Source organism: Chiloscyllium plagiosum, unplaced genomic scaffold (genome assembly GCF_037043375.1).
Source record: "Chiloscyllium plagiosum isolate Xiang-an unplaced genomic scaffold, Cpla_swu_hap1 HiC_scaffold_12, whole genome shotgun sequence".
Classification (NCBI taxonomy): Eukaryota; Metazoa; Chordata; class Chondrichthyes; order Orectolobiformes; family Hemiscylliidae; genus Chiloscyllium; species Chiloscyllium plagiosum.
In genome coordinates, this window is record NW_028270150.1 from 8,988,114 (window position 1) to 9,000,203 (window position 12,090).

The following is a 12,090-nucleotide window of genomic DNA, read 5'->3' on the forward strand; positions in this document are numbered from 1 at the left end:
TGAGGCCCACAACAGGACAAGAGCAGGGAGTTTCCTCTGGAACTGGTTGGGCCATGTTCTGTGTGCAGTTCTGGTCACCATGTTAAAGGAAGGAAGAGATTGAAGAGATGATGAGATTGACCAGGATGTTGGCTGTTTGGGAGGCTCTGAGCTATGGGGAAAGATTGGATAAGCTGGAGATGTTTTCCTCAGAGGAGTGCAGGTTGCAAGAGGTGCATAAGGTTATGGGAGATGCAGATAGGAGAGCGATTTTTGCATTAGTGGAGGGGTTAGTAACTACGATGCCGAGGTAGAAGAGACAGAAAGTTTCAAGGAGAGCTGAGGAGAGACTGTTGTCATTCAGACAGTGCTGGGAGTCTGGAACTCACTGACTGAAAGGCTGATTGAGTTGGGACAAACCTGTGAGATGTTTAAGCCAAATTTAGATTGTGTTGCCATAGCCTTCAGAGCTAAGGACCAAAAGGTGAAAACTGGCATTGGTGGAGCCACAACCTCATTGACAGGTGTAAGTTGGATGGGCTGAATGACTTCTTTCTGTGCTATAAATGTCAGCGAGTCATAACATGGACAAGAAAGGTTGATGGTCAGCCTGAAATTCCTTCCAATTGGCCTGATGGCAGCCAGTAAGAGTGAGGGAGCTTCCTTCCACCTTGTGTCAGCCCACCCCGTCTTTCTCCCTCGCATGGTCTTCCAACTTCATCTTAATCTGTGAGCTTCACCTGACTCACTCCATGAGTTCTGCATTATCACCACTCTCTGAGTAAAGACATTTCTCCTGAGTTCCCGCTTGGATTTAATATCTTGTATCCTCCCTGACCTCGAATAACATCAAGAATATGCAACAAACAACAATGACTGGGTAATGTTTAATCTCACTGTACAGGACCTGGTTCCTTGAAGCATTTATCTTGACCTCAAGATTCTTGTAAAGAAAGGGTTATTATTTGCAGAAACATGAATGAGCAAAAGGTAATAAAAATCCGTATCAAATATAAAATACAGGAATGTATATGAGGGACTCATTCTGTTGAGGGATGTTAGTAGGGAGCAAAGGAATACATTCATTGACACAAACATAGTTATGACAGCACAGGGTTAGATACAGATTAAAGCTCCCTCTCACTGTCCCCATCAAACCATTACAGAACAGGGACAGCACGTGGTTAGATACAGAGTAAATCTCTCACTATACTGTCTGCATCAAACACTCCCAGGATAGGGACAGCACAGCGTTAGATACAGAATAAAGCTCCCTCTACACTGTCCCCATCAAACACTCCCAGGACAGGGACAGCACGGGGTTAGATACAGAATAAAGCTCCCTCTACACTGTCCCCATCAAACACTCCCAGGACAGGGACAGCATGGGGTTAGATACAGAGTGAAGCCTCCTCTACACTGTCCCCATCAAATACTCCCAGGACAGGGACAGCACAGGGGAAGATATAGAGTAAGGCTCTCTCTACACCGTGGAGAAAGTGAGGATTGCAGATGCTGGAAATCAGAGTTGAAAGTGTGGTGCTGGAAAAGCACAGCAGGTCCGGCAGCATCCTGATGAAGGGCTAATGCCCAAAATGTTGATTCTCCTGCTCCTCAGATGCTGCCTGACCTGCTGTGCTTTTCCAGCACCACACTCCCCACTCCCTCTACACTGTCCCCATCAAACATTCCCAGGAGAGGGACAGCACGGGGTGAGATACAGAGGAAACCTCTCTCTCTACATCTCAAACACCCCCACATCAATACTATCCTCTGTGCAGAGACAAACGTTTAAAAATACCATGATATCACCTTGAAAATGATTCTGTTTTGATAGAGGAAGAGATGCAGTTCCCATCTACCTCATCCTTTAATCACATTTATATCTCATTCTGAAACGAGCAGTGTGGCAATTTGTTATAGGTGACTACTAATTGCTATTCACAATCTAAACACTCAATGTTACTGTTATTGCAAAAACTATACTATTAAGTACAAAGTACTGAACTAACTATTAAAACCAGTGAGAGATATTATTTTCAACTTTCAAAGCAACTTGACTAACAGTGGTATGTATTTGTCACGTCCTGATCAGCTTAGCTTGCAGCTCAGGAAGATCTGTGGTTTCATTTATTGAGCATCAGCTCAGACAGACCTGGGAAAGACATCAGATCCCCACAGGAGCTTGTGAGTAATCATGTGCAATTATTTCAGATAAAGATTCCAGCTTGCTTGCTGGTCCTGGAACCAGCTTCCTCGCTTCTCAGAGCTGCATTTATGTAAACCCAGGTGAACAGAATGAGAAAGGGGACATTCATTCCCTGGATAGGACGGCAGATGCCGGAGATTAGAGTCAAGATTAGAGTGGTGCTGGGAGAGCACAGCAGGTCAGGCAGCATCCGAGAAGCAGGAAAATCAACGTTTTGGGTAAAGGCCCTTCATCAGGAAACCTTCCTGATGAACAGCTTTTGCCCAAAACATCGAATTTCCTGACTTGCTGTACTTTTCCAGCACCACTCTAATCTTGACTCATTCCCTTGAGCCTGTTCTGTCCATCAATAAGGTTCTGACTGATCTGTCTGCTATCTCCATTTATCTTCACCACTGCTGCTCATCCCTTGACAGCATTACCCAACAAAAAAAGTCCAAACAGCCTGAGTTTTGAACACTGCAGTTAGACTTCAGCCGTCAGGGCTGCTTGAAGGTATCAGGAAGTTTGGGGTTGCTATTGCTAAGCTGGTGGGAATTGGGATCCCTAACATCCCTCTCATTTTGTGGCTGTGACGTCTTGGTTCAGATTGCTCCAAAACATGGGTAGCATTTCCCTTTGTGTGAGATGCACCTGAGTGGGCAAGCAGACCCTTAATTTAGCATCTCATCAGCAGAACGATGCCTCACATATTAGTAAATCACCAAAACAGGCCATTTGCCCCAACAAATCCATGCAGATGCTCATGCTTTCCCACACTATCCTCTGTCTGTTTTCTCCCTCATTCTGCTTCTTCATTTTTCTCCTCAAATATATCCATGTTATTCATCTCAACCATTCCCTGTGGTGTTGTGTCCTCTCCCAGTTTCTCCTGAATTCCCTGTGTCAAAAAAATATAGTAACATGGAAATCAGGAGTAGGCCATTTGGCCCTTCAAGCCTACTCCACTATTCAATATGACCATAGCTGTTCATTCAACTCAGTCCCCTGTTCCTGTTTTTCCCCCATACCCTTTGATCCCTTTAGCCCTTAGAACTATATCTAACCCCATCTTGAAAACGTTCAATGTTCTGGCCCCAACCATTCCCTGGATTTCCTACCTCTGATTCACAGCACTTCCTCAGTCTTTCATAGTGGAAGAACCAGGCTCAAGGGGCCAAATGGCCTCCAGCTCAGTCACATTCGCCTCAGCTATGAATGTCACAAGGGCTCCATCTGTAATATATTTACACCTCCATTCTGAATGGTCTCCCTCCTCACCGTTGTGGGTCTGGATTGCCTCTCTCTCTCTCTCATGAGTCTCGAATTCCAAGACATCCTCTGACTCAGCCACTTACTATCCCCCTTTCCCTTTCCAGCTCACCACAGGACACCAGGTTCTTGCCTTGTCTGCCCCTTGCCCCACAAGCACAGGCGGACACTCTTACACTTTTTGGGGAGGGGCTAGGGGGCATAACCAACGTTAAAAATCACACAACACAGGTTATAGTCCAACAGGTTTAATTGGAAGCACTAGCTTTCGGAGTGACACTCCTTCATCAACTGGTTGTGAAAGACACGATTGTAAGACACAGAATTTACAGCAAAAGTTTACAGTGTGATGTAACTAAAATTATACATTGAAAAATACTTTGATTGTTTGTTAAGTCTCTCATCTGTTCGAATTACCATGATAATTTCACTTCCTTCATACGAAATTCATATAATTTCAGTTACATCACACTGTAAACTTTTGCTGTAAATTCTGTGTCTTACAATCGTGTCCTTCACAACCACCTGATGAAGGAGCGTCGCTCCGAAAGCTAGTGCTTCCAATTAAACCTGTTGGACTATACCCTGGTGTTGTGTGATTTTTAACTTTGTCCACCCCAGTCCAACACTGGCATCTCCAAATCTTGAAACCCAACGGCAGAGAGCTTGACGTGGTTAAAGACAGAGCTCGTATCATCGAGGTGAAGGAGGAGCTGGTCAACTGGGCGACACAGCAGTACGGTCTGGATTGACCCATCCTGCCTTAACTGGGTGACAGAGTATCTGCCCTCCCCCCCCCCCTCCCCCCAACCCCCAGCTCTCCCTGCCCCGGGTGACGGGATGGGTGGCGGACAGGGGATGGGAGCATGCGAGGAAAACACAAGCCACTTGCTATCTCATTCCGTTGCGATGGCATGCAAGAGACGGACAAACGGACAGTACCTGCCGGGGTGAAGGTGAAAGACTGAACTGCAAGAAAGAACACAGAGAAGGCAGAGAAAAGATCGTGAGTTACAAAGAAAATTAAAGGAGCAACCACCCGGCAGGCGGGTACCCTGGGAGCTGGCATCCAGGCATTCTCCAATCATTAGCAAGTCACAGGGAAAAGAAAACAAACTAATTGACAGCAATAAAGAGTTTGCTCTTTACAAAATGCCAGTGAAAGATTAGTTGGGAGACAGAAAGCAGGAGGAAGTGTTGGATGATAAATTCGGCCCAAGTTTGTGAGTGCCTCAGTGAAGACAGGTTAGCTCAATGATTCAGAACATGGGCTCTCAACTCTGGCATTCCTCTCCAAATACTTTACCCTCTTTTCTCAATCAGCTTAAACTTCTGCCTCTGCAGAGATTTACAGTGACTGACAACCCGCTATCTATGAGGAGAAAGTGAGGTCTGCAGATGCTGGAGATCAGAGCTGGAAATGTGTTGCTGGAAAAGCGCAGCAGGTCAGGCAGCATCCAGGGAACAGGAGAATCGACGTTTCAGGCATAAGCCTGAAGAAGGGCTTATGCCCGAAACGTCGATTCTCCTGTTCCCTGGATGCTGCCTGACCTGCTGCGCTTTTCCAGCAACACATTTCCAACCCGCTATCTATAGCAAACAGGGTCAGGATTACTAAAGCACAGCAAACCATCAAATACTCCATGCAGCATCTCCATATCATGAGCCCTTGCATTCTCCTGCCCCAGCCTACAGTGTGTATCAAGGACCCCAGTACAAAGCAACAATATTGGGATTGCACAGCCCAATAAAGTCGTCAAAGCCTGTCCACCATCGACAAGGCACAAGTCAGGAGTACAAAGTTAAAAATCACACAACACCAGGTTATAGTCCAACAGGTTGTCTACCACCTGATGAAGGAGCGTCGTTCCGAAAGCTAGTGCTTCCAATTAAACCTGTTGGACTATAACCTGGTGTTGTGTGATTTTTAACTTTGTACACCCCAGTCCAACACTGGCATCTCCAAATCAAGTCAGGGGTGTGATGGAATGCTCCCCATTTGCCTGGATGGGTGCAGCTCCAACAACGCTCAATAAGATTGAGACCATCCAGGACAAAGCAGCTCAATGGATTCACAGCACATTCCCCAACTTCTGCATTTACTCCTGTCACTACAGATGCACAGTAGCAGTAGTGTGTGATATCTTCAAGATGCTCTGCATAATTCCCTGATGCTCCTCACACAGCACCTTCCAAAACCACAACCACTTCCAGCTAGAAGTACAAGGGCAGTGGATACATGGGAACACCCCCATTGCAATTCACCATCTTGACTTGGAAATATCACAACATTCCTTCACTGTCCCTGGGTCAGAATCCTGGAATTCCCTCCCTAAGGGCATTGTGGGTCAACCTACAGCACATGGACTGCAAGAGTTCAAGAAGGCAGCTCACCCCCGCCTTCTCAAAGGGCAACTAGGGACGGGCAATAAATGCTGGGCCCAGCCAGTGACACACACATCTCATGCATGAATTTAAATGACATAAAATACCCCAATACAAACAGACCTGACACAGAGCACCGGAATAGCACAATGTGAAATTATTCTCTCCTGTTTTCATTCAGCAACATTCCCTGCAGTCTCTGCACCTTCTTTACTGTTTACCCTCACTTTCAATCGGAAATAGATCCATAACTATTGGCTGCACCCCCTCAGAGTGTCTGCAGGTCCTGATGGGAGGTCCTGACCATTTGGGGCTGTTGGGTGAGCCACTGGCTGGGTCGCATCACTCCAGCAGCAAGCTGAGACCCTGGCCCACTCACAGACCCCCGCAACAAGCAGCAGCCCAGAAGGGAGCAGCAACCGTGACTGATCTCTCTCCTCCTCACCCTCTCCAACCAAGGCTTTCCAGAACCAACGTCACAATGGCCCATCAGCACAAAAGTAAATCAGAAACCAGGAACTTCTAACCTGGAGCATCAGTCATTCAATACAACATCTAACAAAGGCATTCCTTCTGTTGCTGATAGTGTCCTATTCCTGGAGGTTTCTAAACTTTGAGGAAGATCCTGTATTGTTTGAAACGAGGTGGTTGATTGAAGGGAGGCAGCGAGTTTCACCATTTGCAAGCTCTATTGGCTTGTACAAAGTATTCTGGGGTGGGTTGGCTTGCTTACTTGTCAGTGAGGGGAGAAGACCTGCCTTTCTCCCCCATCATTCATCGCGCTGTGTCTCTCAGGGAACTCAACACTTCCCGGTTCGGGGGGAACTAATCAACGAGGTGGTTTCTACAATGGTCGGGAAACTCTCTCTGACTGAGTACAATCGGCACCCCAGGCCACCCGGGTCACCAAGTGAAGCTACCCATTCTCGTGCCCGGCTGTGGTTGCATTCCTCAATTGTCCTTCCTTGAAAACAATGGTCAAGCTTTTGCCCGGACACTGGGTATTGGCACTCCGCCAAGCAGCTGGGCACCGTCTCCATCCCCTCACCTGCGTAGTTGCTGAGTCCCTTCCTCTTCTTTCTGCGCCAGTACAGCCAGATGCTGAAGCCCATCAGAATGACCCAGCACGCCCCGCCGATGCCCGCAATGAAGGCTGGTTGCTTCACCACGTCCGTGATCTGCTCCGTGATGCTGTTATTGCTCCCGGGTCCAGTCATGAAGATGTCGTCACCACGGCCCCCTGCAGAGAGAAAACAACATCCCCGTTCCTTCACCAAAAACTAACATTTCCCTTTCCTTGACCAAACATTTCTCGTTGGGAATTTGTTTGAGGAAGCAACTGATTAGTGGTGTACCTTTAGATCAGAATGATGCTTTGATGTGCACATATGGTGGGTTACAGACAAAAACCATGGGATGGTCTGATAATCACAGTCACTCTCAACACATATGGCACTGAAAAAGCAGCATCCGAGAGGCGGGACTGTCGATGTTTTGGGCATAAACTCTTCATCAGGAATGCGGAGGTGTCCAAGGTGGCTGAGAGATGAATGGGAGGGATTGGGGACTGGAAGAAGGTAACTGGGAATGCGATAAGTAGATAAAGGTGGGGGTAAAGGTGATAGGTTGGAGCAGAGGGGGGAGCGGATAGGTGGGAAGGAAGATGGACAGATGGGACAGTTCAAGAGGGCGGTGCTGAGTTGGAAGGTTGGATTTGGGATAAAGTGGGGAGAGAGGAAATGAGGAAACTGGTGAAATCAACATTGATCCTGTGTGGTTGGAGGGTCACGAGGCGGAAAATGAGATTTTCTTCCTCCAGGCGTCAGGTAGTTAGGGTTTGACATTGGATTTCACTGATTTCCCTCTCCCCACCTTATCCCAGATTGAACCCTCCAACTCAGCACCGCCTTTTTGACCTGTCCATCTTCCTTCCCACCAATCCGTTCCACCCTCCTCTCTGACCTATCACCATTCCCCTCCACCTCCATCCACCTATCGCATTCCCAGTTACACTCCACCCAGCCCCACCCCCTTCCCATTTATTTCTCAGCCCCTTTGGGACCCCCCAATATCCCTGGTGAAGAGCTTATGCTTGAAACATCGATTCTTCTGCTCCTCGGATGCTGCCTGACCTGTTGTGCTTTTCCAGCATCACACTCTGACCCTGATCTCCAGCATCTGCAGTCCTCACTTTCTCCTATCAGAAACTCTACCCAAGAACCTGGCTGGCATGATCTTTAGCTCCATGAGCTGGCTGAGAAACATCCCAAGGAATAGGATGGAAGGTGTCTCTGGCATTTATGGTGTTGAGAAACGTATCTGCCGTGACTGAATGGCAGACTCAATGGGCTGAATGGCCTAATTTCTGCTCCTACATCTTATGATCTCCTCACCTCAGCCTTCCCTTGTTGAAGTGGGTGAATTTAGTGGAAACAGGCCCTTCAGCCCAACAACCCTCTGAAGAGTAACCCACCCAGACCCATTCACCGACTCCCAATTAATGCACCTATCACTATGGGAAATTTAGCATGGCCAATTCACCTGACCCAAACATTTTTGAACTGTGGGAGGAAACCCACGCAGACACAGGGAGGATGTGCAAACTCCACACAGACAGTCACCCAAGGCTGGAAGCAAACCCAGGTCCCTGGCACTGCGAGGCAGTAGTGCTAACCACTGAGCCACTGTACTGCCCTATTTTTGTATCCTTGAGATAGAATAGAAGAGACAACCCAAACTCATGGACATGACTACTGGGGCCAATAATGAACACCAGTCCAAATCAGTGACACACAAGAGTCTAGGTTTGGAGAGTAACTGCGATATCCTGGGGAGGAGTTGGCATAGTGGTTTCCTTAATCGATTATTCATCTAAAGACCCAGTGAATGGTCTGGGAACCCTGGTTCAAATCCCACTGGGACAGGTGGTGTTATTTGAATTTAATGTAAATCTGGAATTAAAAGCAGAATGATGTTGATTGTTGTAAAATCACACCTGGCTTGCGAATATCCTTTCGGAAAGGAAATGCTGATCATATCCTGGTGTGGCCTACGTGTGGTTCCGACAATGTCACTGACTCCTAACTGCCCTCCGGCCAATTAGGAAAGGGCAAGCTTTTTTTAAAAGTTAAAAATGAGCTCACAGACCAGAGAGTTACAGGATGACAGGAGGTTCAAGGCAAAGACGGACAAGGCTGCAGAGGGATTGGAAAGCAATCATGAGAATTTTAAAGGAGAAAGTGAGGTCTGCAGATGCTGGAGATCAGAGCTGAAAATGTGTTGCTGGAAAAATGCAGCAGGTCAGGCAGCATCCAAGGAGCAGGAGAATCGACGTTTCGGGCATAAGCCCTTCTTCAGGAATGAGGAAAGTGTGCCCAGCAGGCTAAGATAAAAGGTAGGGAGGAGGGACTTGGGGGAGGGGCATTGGAAATGCGATAGGTGGAGGGAGGTCAAGGTGAGGGTGATAGGCCGGAGTGGGGTGGGGGCGGAGAGGTCAGGAAGAAGATTGCAGGTTAGGAAGGCGGTGCTGAGTTCGAGGGATTTGACTGAGACAAGGTGGGGGGAGGGGAAATGAGGAAACTGGAGAAATCTGAGTTCATTTTAAAAATCAAGGTACAGCTGTGTGGAGGAGCTGATGATGAGCAGACAAGAATTAATACAATATTACATTGTACAGTTCAGACCCAACCAGGAAACAAAACGCCTGGGTAAACTTGAGATGACAAAGACTGCATCGTGAGGCATGCCATAGGCTCAGTGGAGGAAGGAAGGAGAGAGAGAGGAAGAGAGGAACAGAGAAAAGGAGGAAGACAGGAAAGACAGAGGGAGGGAGAGAGGGAGGAGAGAGGGAGAGAAAGAAGGAGGGTGAAAGGGAGGGAGAGAGCCAAGGAGAGAGGGACTGGAGAGAAAGGGAAGGAGAGAGGGAGGGAGAGAGGAAGAGAAAGAAGGGAAAGAGGGAGGGAAAGATAGAGGGGAGAGCGGGGGAAGGAGCAAGGGGCAAGGAAAGGGGAGAGGGAGAGAGAGGGAGTGGGAGATGGAGGGAGAAAGGGAAGGAGAGAGTGAGGGAGAAAGGGAGGGAGAGAGGGAGGGAAGAGGGAAGGAGAGAGGGAGGGAAGAGGGAAGGAGAGAGGGAGGAAGGGAGGGAGAATAGGTGGAAGAGAGGGAATGAGGGTGAGCACTTACCGATGATGATGAGCTGTGGCTCACTCTTGACACCAACACCAGCACCGGTGCTAGCCGCAACCTGGACACGATACTGGACACCAGGCAGAAGGCCACCAATCACCACCGAGCGAATAGCAGCATCCACAGTCTTGTTGATGTGAAACCGGCTGGCATTGCCAAGACACCAAATCTAAAGGGAAGAGTGAGGGCAGCATGAAGAGAAATCATCGCAGGCAATTCTCTGGTTACACAGATCAGAATGGCGCCCAGGGAGAGCTGGGGGACAGGGCATTGGCAATGGAGGAGATGCTGAGGTCAACTGGGTCCAAGGCTGCGGACATGGTCAGTAAGGGACAGTCCACCAATGGAATAGTCACATACGGTGTCATTTCTGACTCCAAGCAGCAGGTTCAGCTCTGTCAAACTAAACTAGGGCACCCTGCTCAAAAATCAGGGCACCCTGTTCAAACATCAGGGCACCCTGTTCAAACATCAGGGCATCCTGTTCAAACATCAGGGCATCCTGCTCAAACATCAGGGAACCCTGCTCAAAAATCAGGGCACCCTTTTCAAAAATCAGGGAACCCAGCTCAAAAATCAGGGCTCACCCATTTAAGACAATGACAGAGAGAAATCCTTTTCTCATGGAGGTCGTGAGGTTTTGAAACTTTCCCAAAAGGTGGTGTAGCTGAATCATTATGAATTTATGAGTCAGGTAAAGGCAGATAGATTCCACTGGGGCAAGAGGTTGGACAGGTCTCAGGAGTGGACAGGAACATGCATTGATCAAATCAACCTGGATGCTTGTGAATGGCATGGTGAGGGGCAGAGTGGCCTACTATTGCTGTAAATGTGTCTGTTTGTCCGTAGACCCTAACTGGTTCACTCACTGAATGGTTACAGCACAGGAGCCCCTTCAGCCCGTCACGTCTGAACCAGATGCACTGCCCTGTCCCTTCCATCTCAGCCCAGCAATTTTGTTTTCCCTTCTGGTGTGTATCCAATTCTTTTCTAAGTCTAGCACCACCTCCTCCCTTCACCCTCAGACCCCCGATCCTGTGCAGGCTCCCTCCCTCAGGATGGTTACTCACCTTATATTCCTGGATGATGCCATTCTGTTGTTCCATTGGTGGGGGGTCCCAAGAGACACTGATGCTGGTGCTGTTGTGGTTCCCAACCATCATCACAGTCACCGACTGAGGGGGGGCACTCGGAGCTACACAGGGACAGACACAGCAAACAGAAGGAAAACATTACTGCCATCAGCAGACCGTACAGCGTGATTACAGAGTCACTGGCCAGCCGCAATCTCCCAACTCCTAACCCCCAAACCAACCAATTCCCCTTCGATAACTGACACACACAAGACATTCCATAGCTCTCCCAGAAACACTTAAAGCTCGTTTCACACATTAAATGCTTTGATGGCCAGGTCATCCACCACAACAAGGAGGAACCATGCTTTTGTTAGCTTCATGACTCGATTTTTCCAACCCACTCCTGGCTCGTATAAAGAGAGGCCAGATAGGCTGGGAGTTTTTCCCTGGAGCATAGGATACTGAGGGGTGACCTTATAGAGGTCTGTAAAATCATTAGAGGCATAGATATGGCGGATAGCCAACAGCTTTTCCCCAGGGTATGGATGCCTAAAACTAAAGGGCATAGGTTTAAGGTGAGAGATACAAAAGAGTCCATAAGGTCAACTCTTTCACACAGAGGGTGGTGAGTGTCTGGAATGGGCTGCTCAGAGTGGTGGAAGCGAGTACAATTTTGTCATTTCAGTAACATTTGGACAGGTACATGGATGGAATTGGTATAAAGGGATATGGACCAAACACAGGCAAGTGGGACTAGTTTAAATTGTGAAAACTGGGTGGCATTTGGCCCGAAGGTCCTGTATCCATGCTGCAAACCACTATGACTCTGACAGCTGAAGGGGTGAAAGGCAAATGATTCTCAGGACAAGGAGAGATGGTGTTGCTGATGCTATGTCACTGAGCTAGTAATCTGGAGGCCTAAGCTAATGCTCTGGGAAAATGCTTTTAAATCCTACTACAGCAGCCAGGCGAATTCAAGACTGATTAATCAATAAATCTGGAACG

The 12,090-nt window shown here is 48.0% G+C and overlaps 1 protein-coding gene across 6 annotated transcripts in view; it reads right to left on the reverse strand.

Annotated features, from left to right (window-relative positions):
• robo2 (roundabout, axon guidance receptor, homolog 2 (Drosophila)) overlaps positions 1-12,090 on the reverse strand; it is a 1,751,833-nt gene that overhangs the window by 102,957 nt on the left and 1,636,786 nt on the right. For all 6 annotated transcript variants that reach the window (XM_087992449.1, XM_087992448.1, XM_087992445.1 and 3 more), the window contains 4 exons: positions 11,080-11,204; positions 10,007-10,178; positions 6,873-7,064; positions 4,382-4,408 (listed from right to left, as the gene is read on the reverse strand). In XM_087992449.1, coding sequence (XP_087848575.1) covers positions 4,382-4,408; positions 6,873-7,064; positions 10,007-10,178; positions 11,080-11,204 — 516 coding nt within the window. The remainder of the gene's footprint in view (positions 1-4,381; positions 4,409-6,872; positions 7,065-10,006; positions 10,179-11,079; positions 11,205-12,090) is intronic.